The sequence below is a fragment of the Chrysemys picta genome, chromosome 21 (assembly GCF_011386835.1).
Source record: "Chrysemys picta bellii isolate R12L10 chromosome 21, ASM1138683v2, whole genome shotgun sequence".
In the NCBI taxonomy this organism is placed as follows: Eukaryota; Metazoa; Chordata; order Testudines; family Emydidae; genus Chrysemys; species Chrysemys picta.
In genome coordinates, this window is record NC_088811.1 from 16982008 (window position 1) to 17001947 (window position 19940).

Below are 19940 nucleotides of genomic sequence, written 5' to 3' on the forward strand. Positions count from 1 at the left end.
AGGGCTATTCTTTTAAAAGTTTTCAGCTGAACATTGACTTAATTCAGCTTTGAAATTTTATTATGCAGAAGAAAAATGCTGCTTTCCCTTATTATTTTTAGGAGTTTAGGTTTAACCCAGCACTGTCCTGTGTCTGGTTTTTTTGGTCTCTGCTGCTCCCTGATTGTGTACTTCCGGATCCCAATGAGGGGTGTGGTTGACTGGGCAGTCCGTGACTCTGGTGTTCGTAACTCTGAGGTTCTGCTGTATGTGCCTTTTTTGAAAATCCCACACCCAGTTTCTTTGGGACCCTTGCTAGCCAGCCAGATAGTCACATTGTTGATAGGAAAGGGGTGTAGAACACCAGGTGGGTAGGGACATGACACAGAATATGGATTTGGTGGGGTGGGCGAGATTAACATGCTAACATTCTATTTCTTGCATTCATCCACTTAATTATAAGCTGTTTAAAGGGAAGAGAGAAACGTACAAACCTCCCTGCATGAAATATATATATGGTGAGGGTGGGGGTGTATAATATGTTTATATCAGTGGTTTTCAACCTTTTCTCATTTGCAGACCCCAATAAAACATTGAATGGATGTGCGGACCCCTTTGGAAATCTTGGACATAGTCTGTGGACCCCCAGAGGTCTGTGGACAACAGGTTGAAAACCACTGGTTTCTATTATATACACTGCATATATATTAAATATACACATAAACACAAAGATCTCCCTTTTATTGATTTGAAAGGAATGTTTGTACATATTATATTTAATATATATACATACACATATCTTATATATATTTAATGAAGGGAGGCTTATCCATTGCTCTCTTCCCTTTGAATAGCTTATAATGAAGTGGATGGAAAAATAGAACCTCTTACAGTATTTATAGACGCACACAAACTAATTCCCATTGCTGGATAGGTTGCGAGTCTCAAGTGTATTTAGCCAATTGTTTTTACAATACTTACTGACACAGGTGAGGTACAGCCACGCCCCCTCTATAGGTGCATTCTCTTTCTGTCCATAGTACGAAATCCTAACCTGTGAAGACATTGCCTGGTCACGATCCATTCCAGCAAAAGTCCATATCATGCCATGCTTCCTTGTCGAATGTGATCTCTTCATTGCCCTCAGAGAGGCGTGATGCCCGATATCTGCTGAGGTTGGGTGCTGGGAGTATGGAGACCACCCTCAATAAATCAAATGTAGGACCATCCTGCATGCTCATGGCAGTTGGTGAGTCATTGATCCAACAGGCCTAATTCACGCTAAGGGGAGTTGGGAAAGGCCTTGGTGATGGATTTATAACCCTGGGCAATTTACCGATGGAACAGGCGGTGGGGAAGCCCACTGCGTGGAATTTTCTGTGTCATTTCTGGGCTACGCAGCTCATGGCAGCGAGCCTCCCGGCCTGGGTTAACAGACGGGGGCTCGCAGGGCTTGCGTTCGCTCTCTAAACATAGCTGTGTGTTCAGTGCTTTGAAGTTGTGGCTTGGCCTGGAGCTGGTGTTGTGAAGCCGACTGCTATTTTAAGAGAATCTGTCAACCCGGGCTGGGAGGCTCTCTGCGCCTGGCTATGCAGATCAGTGGTGCGCAAGCTTTTCCAGTTACCCCCCCCCCCCCCGCCTTGCCAGTCACATAATTTGTCACCGCCCCCATGACTTGTAATCTGAAGTAATCCCTTGCTTCTGTGCTGCTGCTGGTGGCGACGCTGCCTTCAGAGCTGGGTAGCCAGAGAGCAGCGGCTGCTGGAGCGGGCATTCATGGGACCCGCGGGATCCCAGTTTCTTTGTGCCCCCCCTGGAGAGCGCCCCCCCCAGTTTGCGCACCACTCATCTAGACAATGCCCATGCACAGTTAATCTCCGAGTTAAAGCCAAGGTGAAAGAAGAGTTTTTTCTTCTCTTGCACCAGCTCCTGGGCGTCTGCCGCCAGACTTTTCAATCATTGAATTTCCAGCATGTTAACCCTTCCTCTCTCCATTAGTTGAGCGACCTCTCTCCCCTTCACACACACTCTTACTCGCTTCTATGTCTTTTTGTGGCTGTTCATGACACCGATTTAGCTAGGATTCTATTCTTTAGAAGTTGGGTGATCGCTGTGCTTCTGACATACAAACACTCTGCAACTGTGCCACATCTCGTAGTTAAAATAGCCCCTTCCTTCTGATCCTGCAAAGATCGACCCCATGTTTCTGGGCATGATCATGTGATTCTTTCAAAGCCCAGCAATCCACGCACCTTGCTCTCATTGACAGTACTGCTTGGGATGTCCATGGACACTGTGACCTCCACCTGAGAATTGAGGGTCCATTTCGATGTACCTGCAGGTTTCTTCACGGCATTAGGGTTGTAGACAACATAGACCCTCACTCCAGAGGTACCACGGGCATCAAATGACGTGGCACCACTTGGGATGGATCTGGGACAGAAAGGAGCGCTTGGTTACCGTCAGAGTTGTCCCCCTCACTGTCTATGTATACGCATAAAAGCACTAAAGATCCCCATAGACTCAGGAAATTCTCATAGGTGCTGTGAGTCATCAGTGAAATTGGCACAAATTCATTCACGTAACATCTTGATGTTGCCAAATCTGCATTTTTTCTTATGTTTTTTTTTTGCGTTGAGTCTGAACATTTTCCCCCAGGTCTAATCCTGACCAAATGGGATTTTTATGATGCTAAATTAATGATTGAGGTTCTCAGCTAAAAGGTGGCATTTAAATGGACTGGATTTTGCATCTGCAAGCAATAATTATTCTTTGCACTCAGCATGTACGGCACTTCACACTTTCAAAGCACCCTGTGAACATTAATTAACCTATTAACACCTAAATGTGCTATGGGGAGGCATTTTTGTCTTGCATGTGATTTGCATCTCTTCTGTAAACGTTAACCATAAGAAAAATATTTCAGGGATTTATTCCCTGTTTCCCTTTACATGAGTATGTCAGTGCCTGAAGCAACTCGTAAAGAGAGAGATTAATCTGTCATCACTCAGCCTCTTCTAGAATTTTAAATCTACCTGTAAACCTGTCTAATAGCTTTTTCTCTTCTGGTGGGTACCGCTGACGTGTTAATGTCAGATTTATCACATGCTGCCAGAACTAGTACATGGCTTCTGGGGCCAATTTTGGAAGACTGGCGAAGTGCGCGTGTGTTTATAGGCATGAAGAGAACAGCCATAGACTGTGTGAATTACTTCCAGGCGGGGTCCTTATGTGGGCCCTGCCATTGTCGGATGTGGGCGTCTCACAATCTTGAATTGACTGAGCAAAGTGGAGTCTAATGTTCAGTTCAATGGTGTTTGTCTAGAACATGCTAACTTTGGGACGCTGCGTCCCATCAGCCCCCCAAGTTTCAGGGGACATTCTAGGCAGCAATGGGCATGCGCAGGGCCGGCTCTAACTTTTTTGCCACCCCAAGCAAAAAACAAAACCGCCACGCCGTAACACACACACCCCAGCGCCGTCCCACCAAACCAAAAACAACCCCCGCAGCACCGCCCCGCCGAACCAAAAACAAACAAACAAAAACCCAGCGCCGCCCCGCTGAACCAAAAACAACCCCCCCGAGCGCCGCCCCGCCAAACCAAAAACAACAACAAAAAACCCAGCGCCGCCCCGCTGAACCAAAAACAACAACAACAAAAAACCCAGTGCCGCCCCACCGAAACAAAAACAACCCCCCCAGCTCCACCCCGCTGAAACAAAAACAAAAACAACCCCCCGAGCGCCATCCCGCTGAACCAAAAACAACAACAACCTTCCCAAGCGCCATCCTGCTGAACCAAAAACAACAACAACCTTCCCAAGCGCCATCCCGCTGAACCAAAAACAACAACAACCTCCCCAAGCGCCATCCTGCTGAACCAAAAACAACAACAAAAAACCCAGCACCGCCCCGTCGAACCAAAAACAAACAAACAAAAAATAACCCCAGCGCCGCCCCGCCGAAACAAAGCCAACCCCCCCGCCAAACCAAAAACAAACAAAAACCCAGCGCCACTCCGCCGAACCAAAAACAACCCCCCCCAGCGCCGCCCCGCCGAACCAAAAACAGAAACAACCCCCCCCGAGCGCCGCCCTGCCGAACCAAAAACAACAACAACAAAAAACCCAGCGCCGCCCCGCCGAACCAAAAACAACCCCCCTGAGCGCCGCCCCGCCGAAACAAAAACAAACAAACAAAAAAACCCCCAGTGCCGCCCCGCCAAACCAAAAACAACCCCCCCAGCTCCGCCTCGCTGAAACAAAACCAACCCCCCCCTCCGAGCGCTGCCCCGCCAAAACAAAACAAACAAAAAAACCCAAGCGCCGCCGCGCCACCCCAAGATTGGCCGCCCCTTACAAGGTGCCGCCCCAAGCACGTGCTTGGTCGGCTGGTGCCTGGAGCCAGCCTTGGGCATGCACCTACAGATTTTAGTTTAAATGGGAACACTGATTCACAGGAAAATCGGGGCCTCCAGACTGCCTTGTGTGGCCAGCAGACAAATCTTTCTGCAGCCCCCTACTGCTGTCAACCTATATCGGAGGCAGCAACTTAATTTGCTGCATGGAGACATTGTCTGTTGCCTGGACTCTAACAGACCTAAGAGAAAAAAGGAGGAGTACTTGTGGCACCTTAGAGACTAACAAATTTATTTGAGCATAAACTTTCGTGGGCTTATGCTCAAATAAATTTGTTAGTCTCTAAGGTGCCACAAATACTCCTGTTCTTTTTGCTGATACAGACTAACACGGCTACCACTCTGAGACCTAAGAGAGCCTTATAAGGAGGATTTGTAGTGGGAGAAGTGGGGACCTGATGAGGGGGCAAGCGGAGTGAGAGGAATAGGGAGGCTGGGGGTGGGGGAGTGGACTTGGCAAGGGTGGACAGGGAGCAGGGACCTGCAAAGGAATGGGGGAGTAATGGTGAAAAAAGTAGGAACCCAGAGGGGCATAGGTGTAGTTTCACTTCTATATTTGGGGGGGCGGCTCCAGTCAGGCCAACAGGGCTGCATGGGGGGAGGACGACAAATTCCATGCCTGACAATAGGGGCACCATTTCAGATTGGGGGGGGCAACTTTAACTGTGATTGCAGGGGCTACTTAGGCAACTGAAAACTGTTTTTTGCAGATAATAACTAATAAATATCTGACAGGAGCACCATATCTAATTCCTATATCAAGAAAGAACATTAAATAAATATTAGACCCACTCAGCTCTAATACTAACATGTTCTGACATCTTGTGGCAAGTCACTTAAGGGACACTGGTTAGTTTAAAATTGTAATGTCTATTCTTACTAGGATACTCCTATTAAAGTAAGAAGGGACCATCATGATCATCTAGTCTGACCTCCTGCACATGGCAGGCCAGAGAACCTCACCCACCCACTCCTGCAATAGACCCCTAGCCTCTGGCTGAGTTACTGGAGTCCTCAAATCATGGTTTAAAGACTTCAAGTTACAGAGAATCCACCATTTACACTAGTTTAAACCTGCAAGTGACCCATGCCCCATGTTGCAGAAGAAGGTGAAAAGCCCCCATGGTCTCTGCCAATCTGACCAGGGGGGAAATTCCTTCCAGACCCCAAATATGATCAGTTAGACCCTGAGCACATGGGCAAGACCCACCAGGCAGATACTACAGAGAATTCTTTCCCAGGTAACTCACAGCCTCCTCATCTAGTGTCTTGTCTCCAGCCGTTGGGGATTTTTGCTACAGGCAGTTGCCGATGGGCCACACACCATTGTACGCAGTCCTGTCATACCATCCCCTCCATAAACTTATCAAGCTCAGTTTTCAAGCCAGTTAAGGGGGTTTTTTTTGCCCCCATTGCTCTCCTTGGAAGACTGATCCAGTACATCACTCCTCTGATAGTTAGAAACCTTGATCTAATTTCAAGCCTAAACTTGTTGATGGCCAGTTTATATCCATTTGTTCTGAGGTCCACATTGGTGCTTAACTTTAACTCCTCTCCCTCCCTGGTATTTATCCCTCTAATGTATTTATACAGAGTAATCATATCTCCCCTCAGCCTTCTATTGGTTAGACTAAAGAAGCCAAGCTCTTGGAGGTTCATCTCATAAAGTAGTTTTCCATTCCTCAGATCATCCTAGCAGCCCTTCTCTGCACCTGTTCCAGTTTGAATTCATCTTTCTTAAACACGGGAGACCAGAATTGCACCCAGTATTCCAGATGAGGTCTCACCAGTGCCTTGCATAATGGTACTAACATTTCTCTGTCTCTACTGGAAATACCTCACCTGATACATGCTAGGACTGCATTAGCTTTTTTTCACAGCCGCATCAAGTTGACGGCTCATAGCTATCCTGTGATCAACCAATACACCCAGCTCTTTCTCCTCCACTCTCACTTCCAATTGATAAGTCCCCAGTTTATAGCAAAAATTCTTATTGTTAGTCGCTAAATGCAGGACCTTGCACTTTGCACTATTAAATATCATCCCATTTCTATTACTCCAGTTTACAAGGTCATCCAGATCTTCTTGTATGATATTCCGGTCCTCCTCAGGACTGGCAATACCTCCCAACTTCATGTCATCTGCAAATTTTATTAACACCCTCCCACTTTTTGTGCCAAGGTCAGTAATAAAATGTTATAAGGTTGGTCCCAAGACTGAAGAACTCCACTAGTAACTTCCCTCCAGCCTGACAGTTCACCTTTCAGTATGACCCATTGTAGTCTTCTTTTTAACCAGTTCCTTATCTACCTTTCAGTTCTCATATTAATTCCCATCTTCTCCAATTTAACTAATAATTTCCTCATGTGGAACTGTATCAAATGCCTTCCTGATAGCCTATCTCCTAGAACTGGAAAGCACCTTGAAAGGTCATTGAGTCCAGCCCCCTGCCTTCACTAGCAGGACCAAGTACTGATTTGCCCCAGATCCCTAGGTAGCCCCCTCAAAGATTGAACTCTCAACCCTGGGTTTAGCAGGCCAATGCTCAAACCACTGAGTTATCCCGCCCGATATCTAGCTAGATTAGATCTACTGCATTTCCTTTGTCTTCTAAACAATCAGTTATCAGCTCAAAGAAAGGTAAATTTGTTACTACCTCTTGAATACAACAATTGTAAACTGCTTACTTTTTGCAGTTCACCAAGCTTGGAACAGCTCATTTAACTTTAGGAAACACCCTCACAGCCCTGTCTTATCTTAATCACCAGTTAATCACTCTATTTATAAACAAAATTCTGACTCCCTGCCCCAGGGGCATAAACTGGGAGCAGCACCTGACAAATCTTTTATCTCCTCTGCGGAACTCTCAGGCCTTGGCTACACTCGGGAATTCACAGTGCGGCCGCGGCAGTGCTTGCCATGGCAGCGCTGTGAAGTGCGAGTGTAGTCGCGCTGTATGTACTCCACCTCTCCGAGGAAAATCAATCACTTGCTGCGCTGGGGGGGGGGGGGGGGGGGGCGTTTTCACACCCCTGAGCGCAGCAAGTTGCAGCGCTGTACAGCGCCAGTGTAGCCAAGGCCTTACTTTGCACACTCAGGCTGCCTGCCTGAGGCTTGCAGTTCGGGGGGGGTGGACAATGCCCTCCTGTGCCCCCCCCAAACTCTACCTATGGGGGCGAATTGGGTGGATGGGCAGGCATGAAAGCGGAGACCCAGAGTGAGGGAGGGGAAAGCCCCCTGCAGGGAAAGAGGATGGGAAAGTGGGATTGCATCCTATGACATCTTAGTCAAACTGGTTGAAATGTTTTGTTTGAAGCAATTTTTCAGCAAAATATGGCCCTTTCCCCAGACCGAAAGCATTAAACAAAATTTCACGAATGTTCTAGATTTTTGTCAAAACTCAAAATTTAAAATGGCCTGACTTTGATTTTTTTACCTTTCCTTTTTTTTTCTTTTATTCCTTTCCCAAGGTTCGAGAAAGTGTGAAAAGTTACAGAGTAGCAAAAGGAAAGGGGAATGAAAAAATGAATCATGGATGTCATTCATTTAATTGCATTCAACAGCACCAATGAGGAAGGGAGGGCCTGGGAGATACATTTTAAAACATCTAAACATTTTGAAGAAGTTTCACAATTGGGGGGGGGGGGAATAGTTCCATTTTGGAGCCTGCGAAGCAGAAACACTGTAGAACATACCAAATTGTTTGTGACATCTTTTCCATTTTTCTGCCAGCTCTACATTTTGGGCCACTACATCAGCTGCTGCAAATGATCATAGTTCCTTTACAGTCATGAGGATCTGGCCTTTTATGTATTCAAAGCTGTATTCTTATAGGTTTGGGGCAGATGCTTTACTGAAACTAACAAAAGGTTTCATAATTTCTTAGAGGAGGTGGGGAAATTCCCCTCAAGTTAAGATGTATGATGAGATGACCAGGGTAGGGGAGAAAAAGAGAGAGATCCTGGAGCACTGGGTCTGGTGCAAGACCTGAGGTCTAGACCAGAGGCCCTGCCCCAAAGTCAGGCCATGTATTCAAGTAGATGCTCACAAATTCACGCTCTTGGCAAAAGTATTGCTACTGTTGCTAAAACACAGGCACTCCTGAGAAGCAACAGATACTGGGTATGTGTGATTAACCCAGGGACCTTGTAGCGCGGCGAGCACCCCGCTCCGGAGAGAAAGGGGTTAAAACCAGCTCTGGGAAAGGACTGCCCCGAGGACCCAATCAGGGGAAGGCAGGTAGGAGCCAATCCCGGGCCCGGTAGGGCTGGTATAAAGAGGGCTGAGAGCTAGGAGTCAGGCAATCTCACTCCAGCCTTGAGGTGGGAAGGACTGGGCTGCCTGGGAGCACAGGGACCATCAACAGAGCAGTGTTGGGGAAGGGGCAGGCTGAGCTGGGGAACTCAGGCCTGGCGACCTCCCAGGCTGAGGCCTGACAGGAAGGCCTAAGGAGGTACTGGGGCTGCAGGGAAAGGCAACAGGTCCAACCCCCTAGCCAGTGATGAGTGGCCACTTCAGACTGCAGTTTGCCCCTGAGGGATGGGGCTAGATGAAGACTGGCAGTGGGCTCAGAGGTGTGGGGGTCCCTGGGTGAGGGGCAGCACCCCAAGGTAAGGGGCACCCTGGTCTGGGAGGGACGTGGGGCCTATACGTGGTGGAGATAAAGAGACTGCAGAGGGATAGGCAACAGAGGGTGAGACACTGGCCCATAGAGGGCACTCCAGGGCTGAGAGAGCTAATTCCCAGATGACCAGCAGGAGGTGCCCCAGCCAGGGAGTGGGGTCGGGGGCTTGCCTTGCTCCATGCATGCTGTGGCTCCGCGTGGCTCCCAGAAGCAGCGGCATGTCCCCCCCTCCAGTTCCTATGTGTAGGGGCCCCGTGTACTGCCCCCGACCCAAGCGCTGGCTCTGCAGCTCCCATTGGCTGGGAACCATGGCCAATGGGAGCTTCAGGGGCAGCGCCTATGGAGGGGGCAGCACGCAGAGCCACCTAGCCAGCACCGTACCTCCGCGTAGGAGGCAGAGGGGGGACATGCCGCTGCTCTGGGAGCTGCTTGAGGTAAGCGCCACCTGGAGCCTGCACCCCTGGCCCCCTCCTGGGCCCCAACCCCCTTCCCCAGCCCTGATCCCCCTCCGAACCCCTTGGTCCCAGCCCAGAGCGCCCTTCTGCAACCCTAATCCCCAGCCCCACCCCAGAGCCTGCACCCCCAGCTGAAGCCCTCGCCCCCTCCCCTGCACCCCTGCCCAGCCTGGAGCCCCCTCCTGCATCCCGAACTCTTCATTTGTGGCCGCACCCTGAAGCCCGCACCCCAGCCTAGAGCCCTCACCCCCTCCCACACCCCAACCCTCTGCATCAGCCTGGAGCTCCCTCCCATACTCTGAACCCCACTGCTCCACCCCCAGCCTGCAGCCCCTTCCTGCACCCAAACCCCTCATCCCTGGCCCCACCCCAGAGCCCTCACTCCCTCCCGTGCCCCAACACCCAATTTCGTAAGCATTCATAGCCCACCATACAGTCCATATGCAGTTGTGGCCCTCAGGCCAAAAAGTTTGCCCACCCCTGCTTTAAGAGGTGATTCTCAGACCAGTATGTTGCTCATGTTCCCTTAGTCATATGTTCTCAATGTAAATAATCCTGATTGGTTTACATGAGGTAGTAGTCATGACAATCTCCCAAGGGAATGGGGAAAGAGGAGGAGGGTGACTCCGGTAAGGTTGCGTAGTTACACGGGTAACTGCGTCCACCACTGGATGGTTCCGAGTTGTTCTATTATTATTTTTTTAATTCCATCCTGAAGTCTGAGGCCGTGGCTGCCAAAGGAAGTGGATGGAGATGGAAGAGAGGACTCGAGGTTTGGTGCCAGATGTGCGTGTGTTCTCCTGGGTTTATTGTACGTGCTTGGGGGAGAAGGAAGTCGTCTGTTTACTCAGGCCTAGATCCTCCAACACAGCGAGGTGCCTAACCCCTGTTGATTTCAATGGCTCTGGGCCGCAGCGCCTGTCAGGCAGCAGGCCTGAACGCTGCCATGATTGTGAAAGCCAGAAAAGGGCTGCTCGTGAGGGTGGAAGCTCCCAGCCAGCCAGGACCTGGCGCCCCACCCATGCTCAATCTTCATAGCCAAAAACCCTCAACCTCCACCCTTACCCCCAACCCTGCAGCACCTGCAGTCAAATTCTCACCTCCCCAGTCTGGGCTCCTCCACCACCATTGCTCTTGTGTAACAATAAGGCAACAACAGGTTAATGTTGACCTTTAAATGTCGACCATTGTGTTACCTAGACAGCGAGCGCTTTAGAACAGGAACAATCTTTTTGTACAGCGCCTAGCACGGTGGGGGTCCCGATCCAAGACTAGGGCTCCAATCCTAGAAATACTTTTAATAATCATGTGTAGAACAACATCTAGCAAAACTGGTTCCCAGCTTGGTTTGCCTGTAGGCACTATTTCGGTACAAATGTTATTAAATCATAATAATGGAACAGCATTAGCAAATACAACCTCATTTCTGCACAATAAAGTAACTCTTGGTCTTCGCATCGGAAAAATCTTCTTTTCCTTAAAACATACTCTGGCATATTCATGTACTTTTATGTGCTTAGAAGAAGGCATATTTATTCTTTCTTTACAAGTTACTCCCACAGCGCGGTTGCTGCCTAGCACCCTGATGGCCAGAAATAGCATCCGTTGAGCAGGGGTGTGCACTGGCTTTAGTATCTGCAGTTGCCTCAGCTATCTGTGTTTGAATCTGCATTTCAGAACTGGTTTAATACCTCACATAGGCTACGTCTTCACTACCTGCCTGAATCGGCGGGTAGAAATCGATCTCTCGGGGATCGAATTATCGCGTCTCGTCAGGACGCGACAATCGATCCCCGAATTGATGCTTGTACTCCACCAGCGCAGGTAAGCGTAAGCGCCGTCGATGGGGGAGCCGTGGAGGTCGATTTGCCGCCATCCTCACAGCGGGGTAAGTCGGCTCGGATACGTCGAATTCAGCTACGCTATTCCCGTAGCTGAATTTGCGTATCTTAAATCGATTCCCCCCCAGTGAAGACGTAGCCATAGCCATTTAGGGACAAGGTGATACCAGGCCATGGTCTCCTTCCAGCAGTGGAAATAACGCAAGGAGACCAAGGGACAATTTCCAAAAGTGCCTAAGTCCCATTTTCAAAAGTGACCTAGTCACTTCCCTTTAGGGTGACCAGAGAGCAAGCGTGAAAAATCAGGACAGAGGCAGGGGGGTTATAGGCACCCATAGAAGACAAAGCCTCAAATATCAGGACTGTCGCTATAAAATCGGGACATCTGGTCACCCTCCTTCCCTTGAGTTTCAGTAAATGTCTGATTCCCTTTTGAAAATGGGAGCATTTCACCCCAGATCTCACATTATGGTAACGCTGCCTAGGAAATTGGGATGGAGGGCCAGAGACGGGATGCAAGTTTCAGCGAGGGAGTTTAGATCCATGTTTTTCATTTGGGCTCATCTGTAAAATAACCACGAAATACTAGCGGCCGCTCCCCACCCTATTGGCCTCGGACAGTCGAAACGGATTAGAGAAAGTGACAAAGATCAGCAAATCTCCCGGTATGAAAAATGAATGTCTTACCCAGAGATGTCTATAGAGACCTCTGTGCCCAGCACACAGACGGCGTAGCTGGGGCTCTCGGTGGACACCCGGACTCTCCGCTGCATCATGGTTGGCCTTGACCCATAAACGTGTGCGAAGTGAGCAGCTGTGTTCCTCTGCTGTTCTGTTTTTTTACAGGCAAACCAGCATGACTGGATTACAAGGCATAGAAAATTTGCTCCACCCTCCTCCCTTCCCTATCTGAACTGACTAGCTGGAGGCTCAGGCCCTTCCCCCTCCAAGGTCTCTACCTACTTCTGTTTTGGTTTTAGATGAGGGGGTGGAGAAAGAAAGGGCAGGAGCTGGGTTGACCCAATCGTAGAATCATAGAATATCAGGGTTGGAAGGGACCTCAGGAGGTATCTAGTCCAACCCCCTGCTCAAAGCAGGACCAACACCAACTAAATCATCCCAGACCGGGCTTTGTCAAGCCTGACCTTAAAAACCTCTAAGGAAGGAGATTCCACCACCTCCCTAGGTAACCCATTCCAGTGTTTCACCACCCTCCTAGTGAAAAAGTTTTTCCTAATATCCAACCTAAACCACCCCCACTGCAACTTAAGACCATTACTCCTTGTTCTGTCATCAGGTACCACTGAAAACAGTCTAGATCCATCCTCTTTGGAACCCCCTTTCAGGTAGTTGAGAGCAGCTATCAAATCCCCCCTTATTCTTCTCTTCTGCAGACTAAACAATCCCAGTTCCCTCAGCCTCTCCTCATAAGTCATGTGCTCCAGCCCCCTAATCATTTTTGTTGCCCTCCGCTGGACTCTTTCCAATTTTTCCACATCCTTCTTGTAGTGTGGGCTCAGTTGGAGTGTGTCACTTCCAAGCGTTGCCTGCATGGTCATTCCAAATGCGGAGACTGGCTCACGGCAAACTCAGGTGTGGAGGATCGGAAAGTCCTGGGCGTTTGCTCAGTGTGCTGCTCCTGGAGATGATCAGATGGAGCGCTTCACCCGGGCTAGAGGGTTTACAAGGTTATTTGATTCTTAAAAACCCCCCTTGGAGTAGGCAAACGGGAGTGTTCTAGGAGGTGGTGTTCAGACCCAGCTCGGGGTTACGTTCTGGGTTCAGGTTCAGGGCTGAATCGAGGCTATGGGTAGGATCAAATGGTGGCGAAATCCCAGGAGATTTTTGGCTTCATCTGAGTAGGGCCAGCCTTAGGAAAATTGGCACCCTGGGCCAACTTGTATATTGACACCCCAGCTCCCACTCCTCCCCACCCATCCCACCCATTGTCCCTGGCCCCCGCTGCCTCCCCCTCCATGGCCTCATACCGCAGGCCCACCCTGCTCTGCTCCTTGCATCTTGACTATGGAGCCTCCCCTGACCACGGCGGTCACCCATGTCATCCACCCGTACGGCCAGCCCTGCATCTGAAGATAGTCCTTTTTGGGTCTTGCTCTGTGACTAGGGTCCCTAGGTACCACCACAATACAAATAATAAATAATATTGGCAGGCTCCTTCTGCTGACCCCCGGCATGGGGTGGAGTCCATCTTGTCTGACGTTGCACCAGAGGGGAGAAAAGAGAGTCCTTTTTGCTTTGCACAGTGACTCTGGATCTCTGACCCCCACTGAGGTGGCTCTGTTATACCCAGTGAAAATATCTAACTTGGACTGGGGAGAAAATGTCTTCCCAACAGTCTAGAATGAATCAAAACAAGGGCTGGATACCAAAAAGGAGCCGACATACTCAAGGACTTTAGGACTAGAAGAGATCATCAAGGTCATCTAGTCTGACCTCCTGCACGTCGCAGGCCACCGAACCTCACCCACCCACTCCTGCAATAGACCTAGAACCTCTGCCTGAGCTACTGAAGTCCTCAAATCATGGTTTAAAGACTTCACGTTACAGAGAATCCACCCTTGATGCTAGTTTAAACCTGCAAGTGACCCGTGCCCCATGCGGCAGAGGAAGACAAAAAACCCCCAGGATCTCTGCCAATCTGACCTGGGGGGGAAATTCCTTCCTGACCCCAAATAAGGCAGTCAGTTGAACCCTGAGCATGTGGGTGGAGACGCAGCAGCCAGACACCTGGGAAAGAATTCACTGTAGTAACTCGGAGCCCTCCCGAACTGGTGTCCCATCTCTGGCAGTTGGAGATATTTTGAACCACGGGTCAGCTACGTGCCGTTGTTTGTAGGTAGTCTCATCCTACCAGCCCCTCCATAAAGTTATCAAGCCCAGTCTTGGAGCAAGTTTGAGGAGCTTAACAAAGCTTGTTCCAGAATCACTGGCCTTTTGCTGACAACTGGCAAACCTTCCTAGTGGAGATGCAATTTATCCTGGCATAAAAGTGCTTCTGCCAGGATAGCTGATACCTGTTCCCTGGGAGACATAAGCTATACCAGCAGAAGAACTTGTATGCCTCTAAGGCTACATCTACACTACGGGGGGGGGGGGGGGGGGTGTCGATTTAAGATACGCAAATTCAGCTACGTGAATAGCGTAGCTGAATTCGACGTATCATAGCCGACTTACCCCGCTGTGAGGACGGCGGCAAAATCGACCTCTGCGGCTTCCCGTCGACGGCGCTTACTCCCACCTCCGCTGGTGGAGTAAGAGCGTCGATTCGGGGATTGATTGTCGTGTCCCGATCCCCGAGAGGTCGATTTCTACCCGCCGATTCGGGCGGGTAGTGTAGACCCAGCCTAAGTGTTTAGGGCTTATACCGGCACAACCATATGTTGGTTAAAAAAAAATCACACTTGTACCTGACATAGTAATGCCAGTATAAGGCCTTGGCTACACTTACCCGCTAGTTCGGCGGCTGGCAATCGAACTTCTGGGTTCGACTTATCGCGTCTAGTCTGGACGCGATAAGTCGAACCCGGAAGTGCTCGCCGTCGACTGCGGTACTCCAGCTCGGCGAGAGGAGTACCGCGGAGTCGACGGGGGAGCCTGCCTGCCGAGTGTGGACCAAGGTAAGTTCGAACTAAGATACTTCGACTTCAGCTACGTTATTCACGTAGCTGAAGTTGCGTACCTTAGTTCGAATTAGGGGGGTAGTGTAGACCAAGCCTAAGTTTTAAGTGAATACCGGCCATAGTAAATTTGGTTGAAGGTTCTTTGTTCGGGGTGTAATGTTTAGATGGGTTTTCATTGTCACCCCTATTATAATCCCTGTGTTTTCCGATTGCCTTTTCTTTTTAGAAATATTTTAGTTCTAGAGCCACTTCACAGATACATTTTCTTCAGAGTTGGTCAGTCGCAACTCTGCCTGCTTCAGTAGCACTGTGGCGTAGACGCTTTCTACATCGACGGAAGAGGGTTTTCCATCAATGCAGGTCATCCGCCTTTCTGAGAGACAGAAGAATTCTTCTGCCAACCTACCTGTGTCTACAGTGGGGGTTAGGTTGACCCAAGTATGTCACACTAGGTGCAAAATTTTTCACAGCCCTGAGCGGCGTAGCTAGGGTGACCTATGTTTTAGGCGTAGACCAGGCCAAAGGCACCTTTATACCCAAAGAACGCCATCCACATCATATAGGGGCTGTGCGACTTTAATTACACTGGTAAAGTGGTACAACTTCTGTATGTAGACAAGCCCTTAATGTCCGTGAAGGAGTTGGTCATGGGAAGCTTGGACAGAAAAACTGCTCACAGCCATTTAATATTGTTTAAATCTCTTTAAAAACCTGCAATTTGCCGGGTCTGATCCTGCCCCGTTGCAGTTCCAGGCAAAACTCCCATTGACTTCAGTGAGATTAGGGTCAGGGTTGTAAAGAATCAAATTTCATGGAGGAGTGGTACTGGGGGCTGCACCTTTAAGGGTTGAGCTTCCCAGCCAGAGTCTGGGTGAGATGCTGGGATAGCTCTTGTTATGCACAGCATGGAGTCTTGTCTACACAAACACATTATATAACTTTGACTGTATATACACTGGTATACTTTAAACAGTACAACCACTCCAGTGTGGACACAGTTGTAATAATACTGTACCTACTTCACAGGGCAGCGATGAGAAGGAATTCGTATTTGTTATCTGTCGTGAGATCTGTGGCTGGAAAGTGCTACGTATCCGGGCAAGTGACATTGTCACTGCTTATCAGTGAGCTCCTGGTTTGAGCTGGGCATAGTGCTAGCTTCCTCAGGGAGTTCTGGCATCTGCAGACCAGTTAGGGTGAGCAGATAGCAGTGTGAAAAATCAGGACAGGGAATGGGGGGTAATAGGTGACTATTATAAGAAAAAGCCCCAAATATCGGGACTGTCCCTCTCAAAACGGGACGTCTGGTCACCCTAAGACCAGTCCAGAGCCGCCCACTGCCCCGATAAGTCGCCTTGTTCCTCTCCCACAGCGCCCTGCCATTCCAGTCCACACGCTGCGGTGAGAAATGAACCAAGACAGAGACCCTCGTCAGGATGTCGAGGCCCATGGTGTAGAATTTGCTCCCGTGTGCCATGGGAGCTCCAACATTTCTGTGGCTTGATCTCCGTTTAAAACGGATACCAGCATCTCACACACACACCCCGGCGACATAGCTATGCCAACGAACCCCCCAGTGTAGACGCAGCCATGCCAACAGCTAATGACATTCGGCGAGGTGGGGTTCCTATGCCATCAGAAGGAGTTTTTCTGCGTCCATGCTAGGGGCTACGCCAGCATAGACTCTGTAGTGTCAGAGTCTGTTCTCACAAGCAGTTCTGCAATGTATAAACCCAAGATCCTTGCTCTGCTGGGGCAGAGGAGGAGAGATGGAAAAGTACCATTGCCTGTGGGTACTGTAGCTGGGCCCCTGTCCATTTATGGCTCTCTGTGTCACTAGCAGCTATATTATTCCTCTTGTTAACATACACGACTTTCCTTGCTCGGAAGCTACACCCTCCTCTTTCTCCTCCATCTGTCAGAGGCTAGCGCATGGCTCTTACCTGCCCACCCAGCCGCAGGGGTGCTTCAAACTTTAAATCGTATATTCCATCAGGGCTGAGCATTTTCTCGTAATTACACCTTGTACCGGAGGCTGCTTATTAAAAGCTTGGAAGACACCCAACTAGGGGTGGGTGGAGGAATCTGGACCACAGAGAGATTGGTCAACTCCCCGATGAGCTCCCCCGGAGTATAAAGCTCTCCTGTGGCTACTCTTCTCCTGTGGCCCTCTACTCCTGACCTTCTGATGTCTGCAGCCTGTGACTGACATGTCCCGGTGCCTCGACACGCCGCGGAGATGCACGTATCTATCTGGTGGTAGCGTTATTTCTCGCCCGTGTCAAATTGAATTTGCTGAGCTGGGGTGGGGCTTGCCAGACTGCAAAGGAGCTGGTTTGGTCGGGCTTGTTTTTCAGCCTGACTCGTTCCTCTGGCTCTGATTTCAGCACTGGCCACCCAGGGAAGATTCTCTGCCCCTCCATAGTTTCATCTCCTGTGCCGTCCTGTTTGAAATGGCTCCTGGATGCAGCCAGGCCTGTGCCAAGAACAAGCCACTGCTCCAACCACTTGGTGCATCAGCAGCTCTCAGAGAGATAAGCAGGTGTTTTTAAAGAGACGCAAGAGGCTACGTTAGCCACCTGTGCAGCCTTCCTCTGTCTAGGGAGGCACTCAGGAAGCCCTGTGACTGGAAGGACCTCTTCTTGGAAGCCGAGGTTGTAGGAAAATACCTGGTTAGCCCTAAGGCGATGATCTTGCTCTATTGGGAGAGAGGGTAGGAGGTTGGGGGGAGACAGACAGGAACCTGAGGAACAGGGAAGGGCAAGAGGTGGAAAATCTACTCTGCTGACTTTGGGACGGCCAGAAAAATTCTTCAAGGGCATCAGCACAGTTGGGTGCCAGCACTGGACATGCCCGAGAGAACAAAAGTGGTTCTCCATGAGAGAGAGCACACCGTGCATCTCCTCTGAACCGTGCTGCAACTGACCTGGACCCAAAATGGCAGCCACCTCCGCCACACTGAAAAGTGCAACACACACACCAAACAAATTATAGGCTGCCCCGCTGCTTGTGACACAGAATTGATTCACAGTAGAGCTCCGTGCTGATTAATCCTGGAGTAAAGGAGAGGGAACGCTCCCTCCGAATGTTTTGTTGAAAATTCATCCCCTGTGCTCCATTTAAATATTGCTGTAATTATCATCATTATTTGCATTCCTAGAAGGACCCTATTGTGCTAGGCACTGTACGATCACAGAGCAAAAAGATGCCTCTGCCCCCCGCAAATACTGTTTACTTTGATCCTGGTACACAAATCTCTCGCAAGGGGAAAATATACTATTTATAACTTTCTAAGCCGTATTGCACAAGTGGGTGTTGTGAAACTAACATCACCCTGAAAATCGTGCAGCAGAGCCTGCAGAAATAGAAATGACTGTGTGACTGTACTCTAACAAGGGGAGCGAGCTGCAGACACGTCGGACCTGATTCTTTAATACCCTGGGCCTTGTGGAATCGCTATCGACTATGCAAACCGCCTTCTGACTTGTTAGCACTTGCCCGGGTGTCGGCGACTCCACACTGCGCATGGGGATTGGGCCCATTTTTTCTCTGGAAGTGACTCATTCAGAGCCAGGAAATATGATCAGCTGAAGCTGTGATGGGGAGGTCATCTGAGGAAAGCTGCCTTCCGGAGAAGCCAATTCCAGAAATAATCCCATGCCTGTTTGGGGTAGCTCGCGTGTAATTTTTTCATACCCACCAGTCTGGTAAACGGTGTGTAACTTAATCCTGATCTACCCCAGGGTCCTGCGTGGTGGATCATTAGCCAGGCTAGTGTTGGTAGAACCCAAACCTGTGACATACCAAGAGGTCCCAATACAGGCACTCACTGATATGACTTGGGCAACTTCCTGCCCCCACTGTATTTGGAGGGTCCCAGATACAGCATCAACGCTGGGCTGTGCAGTGGGACAGGCTTTGGAGGGTCTGCTCAAGGGGAGAGAACCCAGCATTGTGTGCTATGACCCCCAGCAATCAGGACTGCTGCGGATCGTGGATCTGTGGATGCATGGATCCACTGGCCATATTGCCATCCGCGGTGGAGAGCTGCAAAGTCTACTGAGTCTGGAATAATAGCCAAGGAAGGAACTAAGTTTCTGGTTCCATGGCCCAGGAAGGAGGCTTTCTCCTCACCCACCTAGGGCTCCCCAGCTCCTGGCCCAGTTACTCATGCTGACAACAGGGTTTGACATGGAAATGTGCATGCACTTATAAGCCCCCGACACAGTCTCTGTTAAATGTTTCCCTTATGGCGGTAGTTCTGCCTTTTCCCTACTAGAACCCATCTCCTAGCCAGGATCTAGCAATTTCCCATTTAGCAGCGTGAGTGGGGCAGGGTGGTTACAATCCCTTGATACCTATACATGCCCCCTATTGAGTTGTGACCCCCCTAGGTAAACAAACCCCTCCCTTATGGAGAAGGGAATCAGAGCTAACCTGACCCCTTGCTGGGCATTTTAATCGGCCTCATAACGACATCGTCACAGGAAAAGGTTGATAATCTCCCCGAGCCGATAATTGCACATTATTTATTCTTCCATGTGCGTAACTGAAGGTGGTAATTTCAATAGCCTTGTTGGCTAATTACCTGCAATAAAGAGATCCATTAAACCAGTCGTCGCTTGCCGTTCTTGTTTGCATAAGGATTTATTTAATTAGCTGGGCGGCTGTACCATAAGAAAAGCCTATCTAATGAGCGCAGAGCCTCCTGCCAAGTTTAGCAAAATTGTCCTACATGCTTGTGCTTAATGGGCTGGGAGTGTTAACGTCGAGGTGGTCCTGAGAACCTGTCTTCCTATATGTTGGTAACATGCCTGGCAGAATGGGGCCCCGATCCTGGCTGGGGCTACCCCGATATAAACCATTGATCATCATCCTGGCCTGATTCAGCATCTGCCCCCTGCTGGCAGAGCTCGGAAGGGCTTTTAAAGCGGCTCTCCTGGTGAAGGTCGGTGCCAGCGTCTACAAGGGATAGAATCTGT

General features: G+C 49.6%; 2 protein-coding genes across 2 annotated transcripts in view; one reads left to right on the top strand and one right to left on the bottom strand.

Annotated features, from left to right (window-relative positions):
* The window catches only part of LOC101953764 (protein-arginine deiminase type-1), a 35395-nt gene extending 23255 nt beyond the window's left edge, over window positions 1-12140 (bottom strand). The window contains exons 1-3 of the mRNA XM_065575094.1: window positions 12005-12140; window positions 2232-2412; window positions 961-1033 (exon numbers count right to left, since the gene is read on the bottom strand). Coding sequence (XP_065431166.1) covers window positions 961-1033; window positions 2232-2412; window positions 12005-12093 — 343 coding nt within the window. The 5' untranslated portion in view covers window positions 12094-12140. The remainder of the gene's footprint in view (window positions 1-960; window positions 1034-2231; window positions 2413-12004) is intronic.
* LOC101939677 (protein-arginine deiminase type-2) overlaps window positions 1-19940 on the top strand; it is a 143808-nt gene that overhangs the window by 11993 nt on the left and 111875 nt on the right. The window lies entirely within an intron of this gene.